This window comes from Anolis carolinensis, chromosome 3 (assembly GCF_035594765.1).
Source record: "Anolis carolinensis isolate JA03-04 chromosome 3, rAnoCar3.1.pri, whole genome shotgun sequence".
Taxonomy (NCBI): domain Eukaryota; kingdom Metazoa; phylum Chordata; class Lepidosauria; order Squamata; family Dactyloidae; genus Anolis; species Anolis carolinensis.
The window spans coordinates 281,353,233-281,364,952 of record NC_085843.1 but is presented as its reverse complement, the minus strand read 5'-3'; the positions used below and the strand labels follow the sequence as shown (position 1 = coordinate 281,364,952).

At 40.8% G+C, this 11,720-nt stretch overlaps 1 protein-coding gene across 1 annotated transcript in view; it reads right to left on the bottom strand.

The window, feature by feature from the left end:
- The window catches only part of ecel1 (endothelin converting enzyme like 1), a 99,254-nt gene that overhangs the window by 5,181 nt on the left and 82,353 nt on the right, over positions 1-11,720 (bottom strand). The window contains exons 13-17 of the mRNA XM_003225483.3: positions 11,203-11,270; positions 10,879-11,003; positions 3,928-3,993; positions 2,094-2,189; positions 1,206-1,282 (exon numbers count right to left, since the gene is read on the bottom strand). Coding sequence (XP_003225531.1) covers positions 1,206-1,282; positions 2,094-2,189; positions 3,928-3,993; positions 10,879-11,003; positions 11,203-11,270 — 432 coding nt within the window. The remainder of the gene's footprint in view (positions 1-1,205; positions 1,283-2,093; positions 2,190-3,927; positions 3,994-10,878; positions 11,004-11,202; positions 11,271-11,720) is intronic.

Sequence of the window (11,720 nt, the reverse complement as noted above, 5' to 3'; positions counted from 1 at the left end):
AGACATTCAATACCACCACTACCTCAACAATTTCTCACCAACACCACCAGACAATGCCACAGAAACGCTGGCCGGGCACAGCTAGTATAATATAATATAATGATATAAAATATATTAATAGGATAATATAATAATAGGATATAATAATAATCTATATATATATAAATGTACTGTTCATTTGTACGATGGAGTAAACAAAAAAACAACTGGATGAAATGACACCAAATTTGGCCAGAAAACACTTAACAACCCAAGAGGTGACCACCGCGTGTCAGCAAAAATGGCTAGACGTGTCAGTGCTGACACGTGTGTCATAGGTTCGCCATCACTGACCTAAATCTACTTGTTAGTCTGAACTAAAGTAGACCCATTTGATCAATGGAGCTTATATTTACCATGTAAATTCTCTATTCAACCACTGACCCAATGGTTTTACTCCAGTTGGAATTCTCAAAGTTGTGTTAGCTCTTTGAGACACAGGGTGCATCTATACAGTAGAATCAATCCAGCTTATAGAATCATAGAATCATAGAATAGTAGAGTTGGCAGAGACCTCATGGGCCATCCAAGTCCAACCCGTAACCAGCTGCAATAAATCACTACTGACCGAGAGGTCATGAGTTCGAAGCCCGGGTCTGGTTAAGCCCCCGACCATTAAATAGCACAGCTTGCTGTTGACCTATGCAGCCCCAAAAGACAGTTGCATCTGTCAAGTAGGGAAATTTAGGTACGTTTTATGCGGGAGGCTAATTTAACTAATTTACAACATCATAAAACTGCCAGCAAAACACGAGGAAAGGAATGAGGAAGTACAGCCACTAGTGGATGGTGAAGCAACAGCTCCCCCTGTGGCCGGAATCGTGAAGCTGGAAAAAAAATGTTAAATGCCTCTGTGTCTGTCTTTATATATTGTTTGTCTGTTGGCATTGAATGTTTGCCATATATGTGTTCATTGTAATCCGCCCTGAGTCCCCTTCGGGGTGAGAAGGGTGGAATATAAATACTGTAAATAGATAAATAAATAAGGCTAACAGCTAAATAGTGCCAGATCCGTGGCAGTTAAATTCGGGTCTAAATGAATTAATAGATGTGGACTGGGACTCTCTGCGGTGATGTAAGATATGAAGGTGGATATTCCTTGCTTCATCCCAAAGAGCCCAAACCCACTCCTTCCTATCCCTTTCACCTGCAAATCTACAACATACCTGTAATGTTCAGGGGCATGTTTGTCAGTCAAAACCTGCAGGTAGATGGATTGTGAACGCCGCTTGATGCACCAGTTCTGCAAAGAGAAGAAGGAACAACAACAGAGAGGGGACAGGATCACATTGCAGACATGAGGCAAAGCAAAAGAATTGGAGACCGATACACAAGCCGATACAGGAGATTGTTAAAATAAGAATACAGAGAGATCCAACTTCATTTTATTGGGACTATAGTGCCCATCACCCTTCTAGCAACGCCTTTTCAGGCTGGAAACTATGGAGACAGTTGTTGATCTCAGAAGGCCACTGTTTGGATATCAGTGCTCTTAAATTATCCAGCCAGATGATAATGTTTTGGGAAAAAAAATAAATCAGTTTAGTAAGATGAATATGTTCAACCTGAAGAAGGGAAAGACTGAGAGGTTACATGACAGAGCTATCTCTAACCATCTTCTGAAGCTCTGTTATGCAGAAGGTGAACTTGTTTTCTGCTGCTCCAGAGACTAGAAGTGGAATTAACGGGTTCAAATTACAAGAAAAGAGTTTCCATCTAAGCCAGGCATGAGCAAATTTGGCCTTCCAGGTGTTTTGGACTTCAACTCCCACAATTGTGAGAGCTGAAGTCCAAAATACCTGATGTCCAATAAACCTGGAGGGCCAAAGTTTGCCCATGGCCAGTCTAAATATTATGAGGGTGGTGGACTCTTCTACTTTGGAGATCATCAGGGAGGTCTTCAAAGAGATGTTAAGCTACCATGAAGTTGTGCTATGCTTGCATGGCAAGGGCTTGGATTAGATATGTCTTATGGCACCTTCGATCTCTATACTTCTAATGCCAATAAGCTTTCAACCGCAGAAGAACAATTCCTGGTAAGATGGAGATCCTACCTGGGCAAAAGCAATGAAGAAAAGCTGCTCATGGGTGTATTTGAGCCAGTGTAGTGGGTTTTCAGGTCCATGATCCCGCACCCATTTCTGGTAGGCCTGCAAGAGACAACCAGGTTCAGCATAGAAAGGTAAAAGATCCTTAGTTGTTGGTTTTCCTTTGAAGAACATTGTGCCAAAAAAGAGATTAGAAATGGGACAGGATCACAAATGGGCACACTCAAAATTGAACTAGTGTCTAAACCAGTCTAAAACACCTGGAGGGCCGAAGTTTGCCCATGCCTCATCTATAAGCATCTTTTGTCTGTCACAATCTATGGCATAAGTGAATGGCAAACACAAAGGCACTCAAACCCATAGATCTGTACATGTCAGCATCCCCAACACTTCCAAATGGATAAGGATAGATAATCCGTCAACTAGGAAATTTAGGTACGCTTTATGCGGAAGGCTAATTTAACTAATTTACAACACCATAAAACTGCCAGCAGCACGTGGAAAGGAATGAGAAAGTACAGCACTCGGTGTCACTCGTGGATGATGAAGCAACAGCTCCCCCTGTGGCCGGAATCGAGCATACCCTCATGAAGCTGAGAATGTTAAAATTGCCTCTGTGTGTGTCTATACAGTATGTTGTTTGTCTGATGGCATTGAATGTTTGCCATATATATGTTCATTGTAATCCACCCTGAGTCCCCTTCGGGGTGAGAAGGGCGGAAAATAAATACTGTAAATAAATAAGTAAATAAATAAATAATACAGCACGGAGATCATGTAATGAGCTGTTTCAGATGTCAGGTGGTTTGTATTTTCTTAAACATGGTTGTCCTTAGCAAAGTGGAAACTCACCAGTTGGAGGCATGGGGAAAATGGTTTATGGGACTCTAGTGCAACCTCTCTTTGGATCAGAGTGGAGTGTCACTTTGGATGCACCCACACTGTCAAATTAATGCAGTTTGATAACAATTTAACAGTCATGGTTCAATGCTATGGAATCATGGGAGGTGTAGCTTTACAAGGCCTTTACCCTTCTCTGTCGAAGAGATAAACAAACACTATAAAGGTTCAAAACATAAAAAGAGATGTGTATATTAGAGCAACTTGCAAAGGCCACAGAAATAGTCAGGCCTCTCTGAGTATAGAGCTATCTTCTTTCTATGTAAAAAGGATAAGCGAATACTATAAAGTTTCAAAACATAAGTTGCACTATGTAATTCAGAGCACATACAATATTACCTGAGAGTTAACAAAAATAATGAAAATAATAAGTACAGTCAACTGTTATAATCCACAGTAGTATCTTCCAGACTGTAATAGTCTCCACTATTTAAACATTAATTGAATTTGGCAACCAAAATAATATAAACACATTAAACCTTTGCAAAATAATATTGGTTAGGAAGGAAGATAGCTCTATACTCAGAGAGGCCTGACTATTTCTGTGGCCTTTGCAAGTTGCTCTAATATATTATTATTTATTACATCACTTCTACCCCGCCCTTCTCACCCATCAGGGGACTAATATACACATCTCTTTTTATGTTTTGAACCTTTATAGTGTTTGTTTATCTCTTCGACATTGTCTAGTATAGACATTTGTGTGTATTTATCATCTTTACCCTTCTCTGCCCAGGAATGCTGGTGCCTCACCAAACTTCAACTCCCCAGCATTAAGTCATGGCAGTTAAAGTCATGTCAAGATGCATTAATTCCACATTGCAGCGGCACCCTTGGAGAACACCAAAATCCAAACAGCTCTATTTGCCAGATTGTTGCTGCTGCTGGGACTTCATTCCCAGACATCTGGACCTTTCCCCACTTCTTGAAGGTTACTTACATAATAGGCCAGCTTCAGTCCCCCCATATCAGCAATGTTCTCTCCAAGGGTGTGCTTTCCATTCACCTGTGAAAAGGAGAGGAGCAAAGAAGAAGGAAGGATTTTTCCTGGTTCTTTTTCCATGGGGTCACCTGTGTACAATGACCTATTTACAGCTCCAAACAGAGTCCACATGGAGTCAATCCAATTGTGCCAGCACTTTTTGTCACCCTTTGAATGAATATAGTTTCGGAACAGTGTGCAATCCTGATCACAAAGAGAATGAACTGTGAACCAGGAAGTCCTGGGTTCAAATCTTATGTCTGCCATACCTTTACCAAATAAACAACCATCTCTTTCTATTTGAGTCCCAAATATGAAAAATGGGGTATTATCAATAATAATAATAATAATAATAATAATAATAATAATAATAATAATAATAATAATAATGGTGCAGTTTTCTGGCATTGTATATTTCTGCCGCTTCTGTGACTGTTTATTTGTATTTTGATTCCATAGCCCACTTGTCGATGGATTGTCTAGAATCAGCAGCATCCACCGCGGTTCTTTTTATCCTGGGTGAGACCGAGCCAGTATAGATTTACAGCTGCTGTAAGAAAATCGCACAGACAGACTACAAACAGAGGCACAACTATGTGGCCCAAATGATTCATTGGAACTTATGCCTCAAGTACCACCTCCCAGCAGCAAAGAGCTGGTGGGATCACAAACCTGCAAAAGTATTGGAAAATGAGCACGCAAAGATACTGTGGGACTTCCGAATCCAGACTGACAAAGTTCTGGAACACAACACACCAGACATCACAGTTGTGGAAAAGAAAAAGGTTTGGATGATTTGGATCACCTGGGATGGCGACAGTCGCATTGACGAAAAACAACAGGAAAAACTCAGCCGCTATCAGGACCTCAAGATTGAACTGCAAAGACTCTGGCAGAAACCAGTGCAGGTGGTTCCGGTGGTGATCGACACATTGGGTGCTGTGCCAAAAGATCTCAGCCGGCATTTGGAAACAATAGACATTGACAAAATTACGATCTGCCAACTGCAAAAGGCCACCCTGCTGGGATCTGCACGCATCATCCGAAAATACATCACATAGTCCTAAACACTTGGGAAGTGTTCGACTTGTGATTTTGTGATACGAAATCCTACCGGCTATTAGGAATTGTGGGAATTTGAGTCCAAAACACCAGGAGGGCTGAAGTTTTCTGATGCCTGTGTTACAGATGTTCTATACACTTGAGGATGATTACTTTCATCTGATTCAGTCCGTGTGATCTTCCTCCTGGTTTATTCTAGAGTCCTTGCCTGGTACTGACATCCCCAGCTTAGGACGGAGCAATATTTCAGGGACTTTGTCCTGCCAACAAAGGGCACAGAGTCTTCAAAGAACAGCCAACCATAGGACTGGCAGTCCTGCATAAAGGACAGGTGTTGTCTCATCCATCAAAAGCCACTCTACATTACAGCAGGCCAAAGTACAAGCCATGTCTGCTTTGGGAGACGCTTGCCTCTTCTTTTTTGCCTATTATCACCCTTTGCTTCTCCTGGGAAATCAGCTGGATTTTTTCCCTTCTCATTTAGGGTTCAAAGTAGCCAGGTGTGTTATAGCATAAAGATAATAGAGATAAGAGGGAAAAGCAGAGACGAGAGCAACGTAAGAAATTATTGGGTGTGATGACCTTTATATTTCAAGGACTCCTTTATAATGCATTGTAAAGACGCTTATCAGGACAGATCATCTCAGTACACGTTGGTCTCATTCAGCATCGATCCCAACACACATTGGTCCCACTGTGCATCTCTTTCAATGCACATTTGTTATAGAATCCTAGAGTAGGAAGAGACCATCCAAGTTCAACCCCTTTCTTCCTGCCAGGAAAACACAATCAAAGCCCTCCCAATAGATAGCCATCAAGCCTCTGCTTAAAACCTCAACTGGACTCCCAGGCATCATATTCCACTGCCAAACAGTGATTGTCATCAGGAAGTTCTAATGTTTAGGTGAAATCTCTTTTTCCTCCAATTTGTCCCATTGTGCTTTGATTCTAATGTGCAAAGATTATTAGAGTTGTGCAATCTGAGTAAACTGCAAGCCATTTCATGTCCTTTCGGTGGGGGCCCTGATCCATTTTTTGGGAGCTTCTCTAATGCAGGAGGGCAGATATCTGTTTTCGCTCTGAGGATGCTGAAATATCCATTTTCTATCAGTCCATTATGGGGGGAGGGCTTCCCAGGCTCTGCTTCCCCTCATTTTAGGCATTTAAGCTGTTTATTTCTACTCTAAAGGAGCGGCGCTTGGCTGCAGGCAGATGCAAGTGCTTTAAGGAGGCTTCTTGTTTAAAGCTCTTCTTCTACTCTAGAGGAGACGCGCTGAGTGCGCTTTCTCAGTCTCAAGATGTGTTATACTGTGATTTTATTGTATTACTGTTTTTATTGATGTAATACTGTTTTGGGCTTGTCCCAGTGTAAGCCATTCCAAGTCCTTTGGGAGATGGAGCGGGGTATAAATAAAGTATTATTTATACAGTAGAGTCTCACTTATCCAACACTCGCTTATCCAACGTTCTGGATTATCCAATGCATTTTTGTAGTCAATGCTTTCAATATATCGTGATATTTTGGTGCTAAATTCATAAATACAGTAATTACTATATAGCATTACTGTGTACTGAACTACTTTTTCTGACAAATTTGTTGTCTAACATGATGTTTTGGTGCTTAATTTGTAAAATCATAACTTAATTTGATGTTTAATAGGGTTATCCTTAATTCCTCATTATCCAACATATTCGCTTATCCAACGTTCTGCCTGCCCGTTTATGTTGGATAAGTGAGACTCTACTGTATTATTATTTTATTATGTCACAGCAAACAAGATAGATATGCTGGATTTCGTGTCACAAAATCACAAGTCGAACACTTCCCAAGTGTTTAGGACTGTGTGATGTATTTTTGGATGATGCATGCAGATCCCAGTAGGGTGGCCTTTTGCAGTTGACAGATCGTGATTTTGTCAATGTCTATTGTTTCCAAGTGCCGGCTGAAATCCTTTGGCACGGCACCCAATGTGCCCATCACCACCGGGACCACCTGCACTGGTTTCTGCCAGAGTCTTTGAAGTTCAGTCTTGCGGTCCTGATAGCAGCTGAATTTTTCCTGTTGTTTTTCGTCAATGGGACTGTCACCTGGGATAGCGACAACATCATCATCATCATCATCATCATTATTATTATTGTTATTATTATTATTTAATTTTTGGTTCCATATCCATTCCCATTCATCTCGTTTTATTGGACGTCCAATATTGGTTGCCCATTTTAGCATACATTCTTTTACTATGCAGTTTCAGTAGACCATTCCAGAAGCTTTTAAAATAAAATCTTTAAACATAATAAGAGGAAGGGGAAGTGGGGGGGGGGAATAATAATAATAATAATAATAATAATACATGTATAGGTAGATAAAATGTGTGTAGTAGAGAGATATGTAGTAAAGTTGTAATGGAAAAGTTAAAAACTAATAAGAAATATGCTTAAAGATGTTCTTGATTTCTTTTACGGTCAGATTGTATACAATATGATATGTCTAAGATATTGTAAAACGAGGAAAGAATGTATACTTATACATTTTGATTGATAAATTAATTTTAAAAAATCAAATAAATAAATAAATAAATAAAATCTTGTATTTTTCTAACCCCAACTTTCCTCAAATTTTACCTATACATGTTTTGATGAAAATGCTTAATAAAGATTATTATAAAAAAGAATCAGGAAAAAAAGGAAAATCAAAAAGATTCAAGTATGATGATGAGTAGGGGAGGAGAAGCCGAGACCGGCTCCAGCTTGCTTTCATTTTGGGTTTTCGGAGAGCCCTTACTGTTACGGTTCCTGGAGGTACCGAAGGAAATGGAATCTGTGCACAACTCTAATGATTACTTCCCTGGCTTCCCTACATAGTAATGTCACAGCCGTCCCTTAATAATCCTACTTCCTGGAGTTATAAATCTATATATGAAAAAAGCAAGTCCTGTATTGAATTCCAACTAATATTTTTAACATTTGTAGTTGGGTAGGATTTCAGCGATGTTTCTTTTAACTGTTGTAAGCCATCCTGAGTCCCAGGTTGGGAAAAGGGCAGGAGAAAAAAAAGATAGACGATAGATAAATAAATGGCCATGGTTAGCCAGTGAGTAGGGATTAAGGTAAAAACACACACACTGCCACCCAAATAAATCCAGTTTCTTTCTTTTCCAACATCCGAGCCTCTCACCCAGCAATTTCAGCACTTATTTCTGGCTTCGAACGGTAATCTCTGCCCCTCCTCCTTCTTTCCCCTTTTCTTGTGTTCTTTTCTTCTTCCATCTCTAAACCCACAAAGCTTGTGCTTTTCCCTTTCCTTTCTTGACAATTTTCCGTCTGCGTTTACCCATTCAACAGTTTATCTTCAAAGGAAAACGCACGCCTCGTAGACAATAGTGCAACCAAAGCAAGAACACCTCTTTGGGCTAATACTCTCATTTTCATAGGCTAACATTCACATTATTATTATGATTATGCCAGAACTGAATAAAGATGAGTCACTGTTCTTCAAAAAACAAAAACAAAACCCAAACTGTTTTTTAATCCCTTTAGTTAAAAAGTGTTGGGTTTCCTTTGGATGCAGTCCTGCACAGGAACATAGAGTCATGAGCCGTTAAAAGTGACTGCCAGAATATTTTGGTTATTTATGCTCCCATAAGGGACTGCAGTGGCGCAGCGGGTTAAACAGCCAGAAGGTCAGCGGTTCAAATCCACAGAGTGGGGTGAGCTCCTGTTGTGAGCCCCAGCTTCTGCCAGTCAAGCATTTCAAAAACATGCAAATGTGAGTAGATCAATAGGTGAAATAATAACAATGTATTAAATATCATTAAACATTGTATTATACACAATAAACAAATATAAAATTCAGATAAATAGTTACAAAGCGTTCTGTTTCAAATTAAAGATACTCTGCATTCAGGTTTTATTCTACTGCAAGTATCTTTGATTTGAAACAGAACGCTTTCTTCCACGGTATATATGAAAGACTGTATGGTTTATTGAGTACATGCTTGAATTGTTGGAACTAAATAACAAAAACCCTACCACGAGACAAAGACTATAAGTAGCCGAAACCGGTTGTGGATCAGGGGTCTACTCTTCTTTGAAGAAGAAACAAGAAAATAACCAAGAAAGTTGATTACCATTCATCTTACTGTGATTGCAACAGTTTGATTGGCTTTTGTAACCATTTATCTGAAATTTATATTCGTTTATTGTGTATAATACAATGCTTAATGATATTTAATACATTGTTATTATTCCATTTAGTGGACACTTGTTAGTTGAAGTCCTTGGGAACCCATTTTTTCTTATAGTAGATCAATAGATACCACTATGGTGGGAAGGTAACGGCGCTCCATGCAGTCATGCCGGCCACATGACCTTGGAGATGTCTACGGACAACGCCGGCTCTTTGGCTTAGAAATGGAGATGAGCACCAACCCACAGAATCAGACTCGACTCGCAATGTCAAGGGGAATCTTTACCTTTATGCTCCTACAGCATAGCTTTGGAAGCAGCATAGTGCCTGAGCATTGGACTAGTGCAGTGCTTCCCAACCTTTTTTTGACCAGGACGCACTTGACCACAGCTCACTTTGACCGGGGACCCCTTTGACCAGGGACCACTCTCCAACACTAATATCAAAAGGGTTACGAATCTTTAGATTCAGTTTGGTTATTTGGGGTGCTGATTCAGAAAATTGCATTGGATAGACCACATCAGCTCTAGTTTCTGATACAGAACATAAGCCATCCAGCAGTCACCATCTGCTCGCCCACAGAAAACCATATTTAATAATCTAGAGCTGATGTGGTCTACCCAATGCAATGGTCAGCTCTGCAAAAAAGACCGGAAATAAAATAAATAAATAAAGAGGAAGGAGGTTTGTGGACCAGAATTTTGTTCTTGCAGCCCACTGCTGGGCCACGGCCCACAGGTTGAGAACCACTGGACTAGTGTCACATCTATAGTGTATAATGAATGCAGTTTGGCACCACATTAACTGCCATGGCTCAATGATATCAAATCATTCGAGTTGTTGTTTTACAAGGCCCTCAACCTTCTCTGCCAAAGAGTTCTGGTGACTCAACAAACCACAACTCTCCTTTATCTTTCACGTGTCCAGCACAGTTATGCTTATTAAGTGATACCTCACCAATGAACAATGAATCTACCGGACGTTAGGAATGGTGGGAGTTGAAGTCTAAAACACCTGGAGGGACGAAGTTTGCCCATGCCTGATGTACGAGCTCTGGGCACAAAATCTAATTGTCCAAAAGTGTTTAAACAAGGGGAAATTGCCAAAATAATTACATCCAGGTTGGCTGAGTTAAATGCAATAGCCAGGTTCAACGCCTATGACTTCTCCCTGGAGGCAGTGTCAGAAATAAATGTGCTTCATTATAAAAGTGGGGAAAAAAATTATCTTCCTCTGCAAATATTCTCAAAATGTATTGCCCTCTGCTGAATCTTTGTCATGTGCTGATAATTTTTCAATATTTGATAATGTTTCATTAATTTGACACGGGATGATTGCTGCACGCAATCACGTTTACAATTAAAATGGATTCAATTATGTCCGCCAGTGTTTGGAAGCCGAGCAGCTTAAGCAAATTCGTATTTAATGCCTCCCTGAAACAAACCAATCTCGAGGGCCCAGCTGCTCTTCTGATATTAAGTCAGTGCTTCACAAATGAAGGGCGAATTCAAATTTCATACATTTCCTTGTTAAGAACTAAACTGGAACCATTCGGCAGAGTTTGAATATTCACAAATATTGTTTTGGGCTGCAGAGCAGATCCTTTGAGGCGGACTTCCCCCCTCTTCCGGCCAAATGGGATATTGCAGGTTGTAACTCACCCTCTGGTTGTAGACTGTGAAGTTGTCGTATAGGTTCACAATGCACTCTGCCTTCTTCAGGAACTTGCTGTAGGAAGCGTCCGTCCACCAATGCATCAAGTTGCCGTGCCGGTCATATTGGCCTCCTGCAAAGCAATGAGTCAAAATTGTCCATGGAGGATTCCATTTGTAAATGTATCTGGTTCAGGTAGTAACATGCCTGAGTAAAATGCCATGTATGAGGAATGAGCCTGGGCTAGTGCCTGCAAATAATGCTAGATGTGTCTCATTCCTAGATGCTTGGGGTTTAGAGGTTAATTTAGGAGGTTAATAGCAAGAACTCACCCCAGTCGTCGTAGCCATGGGTCAACTCATGCCCAATAATTGTGCCAATGCCACCGTAATTCAGAGACCTGTCAACGGGAGAGAAACACTCTGGGTTAATAGTAGATCAAGCAGTAGATGGTCCGTTGGCCTAGGGGATAAAAGCCTTGTGATTTGAAGGTTGGGTTGCTGACCTGAAGACTGCCAGGTTCGAATCCCACCCGGGGAGAGTGCAGATGAGCTCCCTCTACCAGCTCCAGCTCCATGCGGGGACATGAGAGAAGCCTCCCACAAGGATGATAAAACATCAAAACATCTGGGCGTCCCCTGGGCAACATCCTTGCAGACGGCCAATTCTCTCACTCCAGAAGCAACTCAGGTTGCTCCTGACACGAAAAAAAGTAGATGGTCAATAGCTCCCCAAGTAAAGAGGCAGATAGAGTTGGGATAGCCTATGTGGATGAGGATGAAGGGAAAATCGACTATCCCAAACAATGTATATATCCCATGTGATGAAATCCTTGGTGATGTTCTAAGGC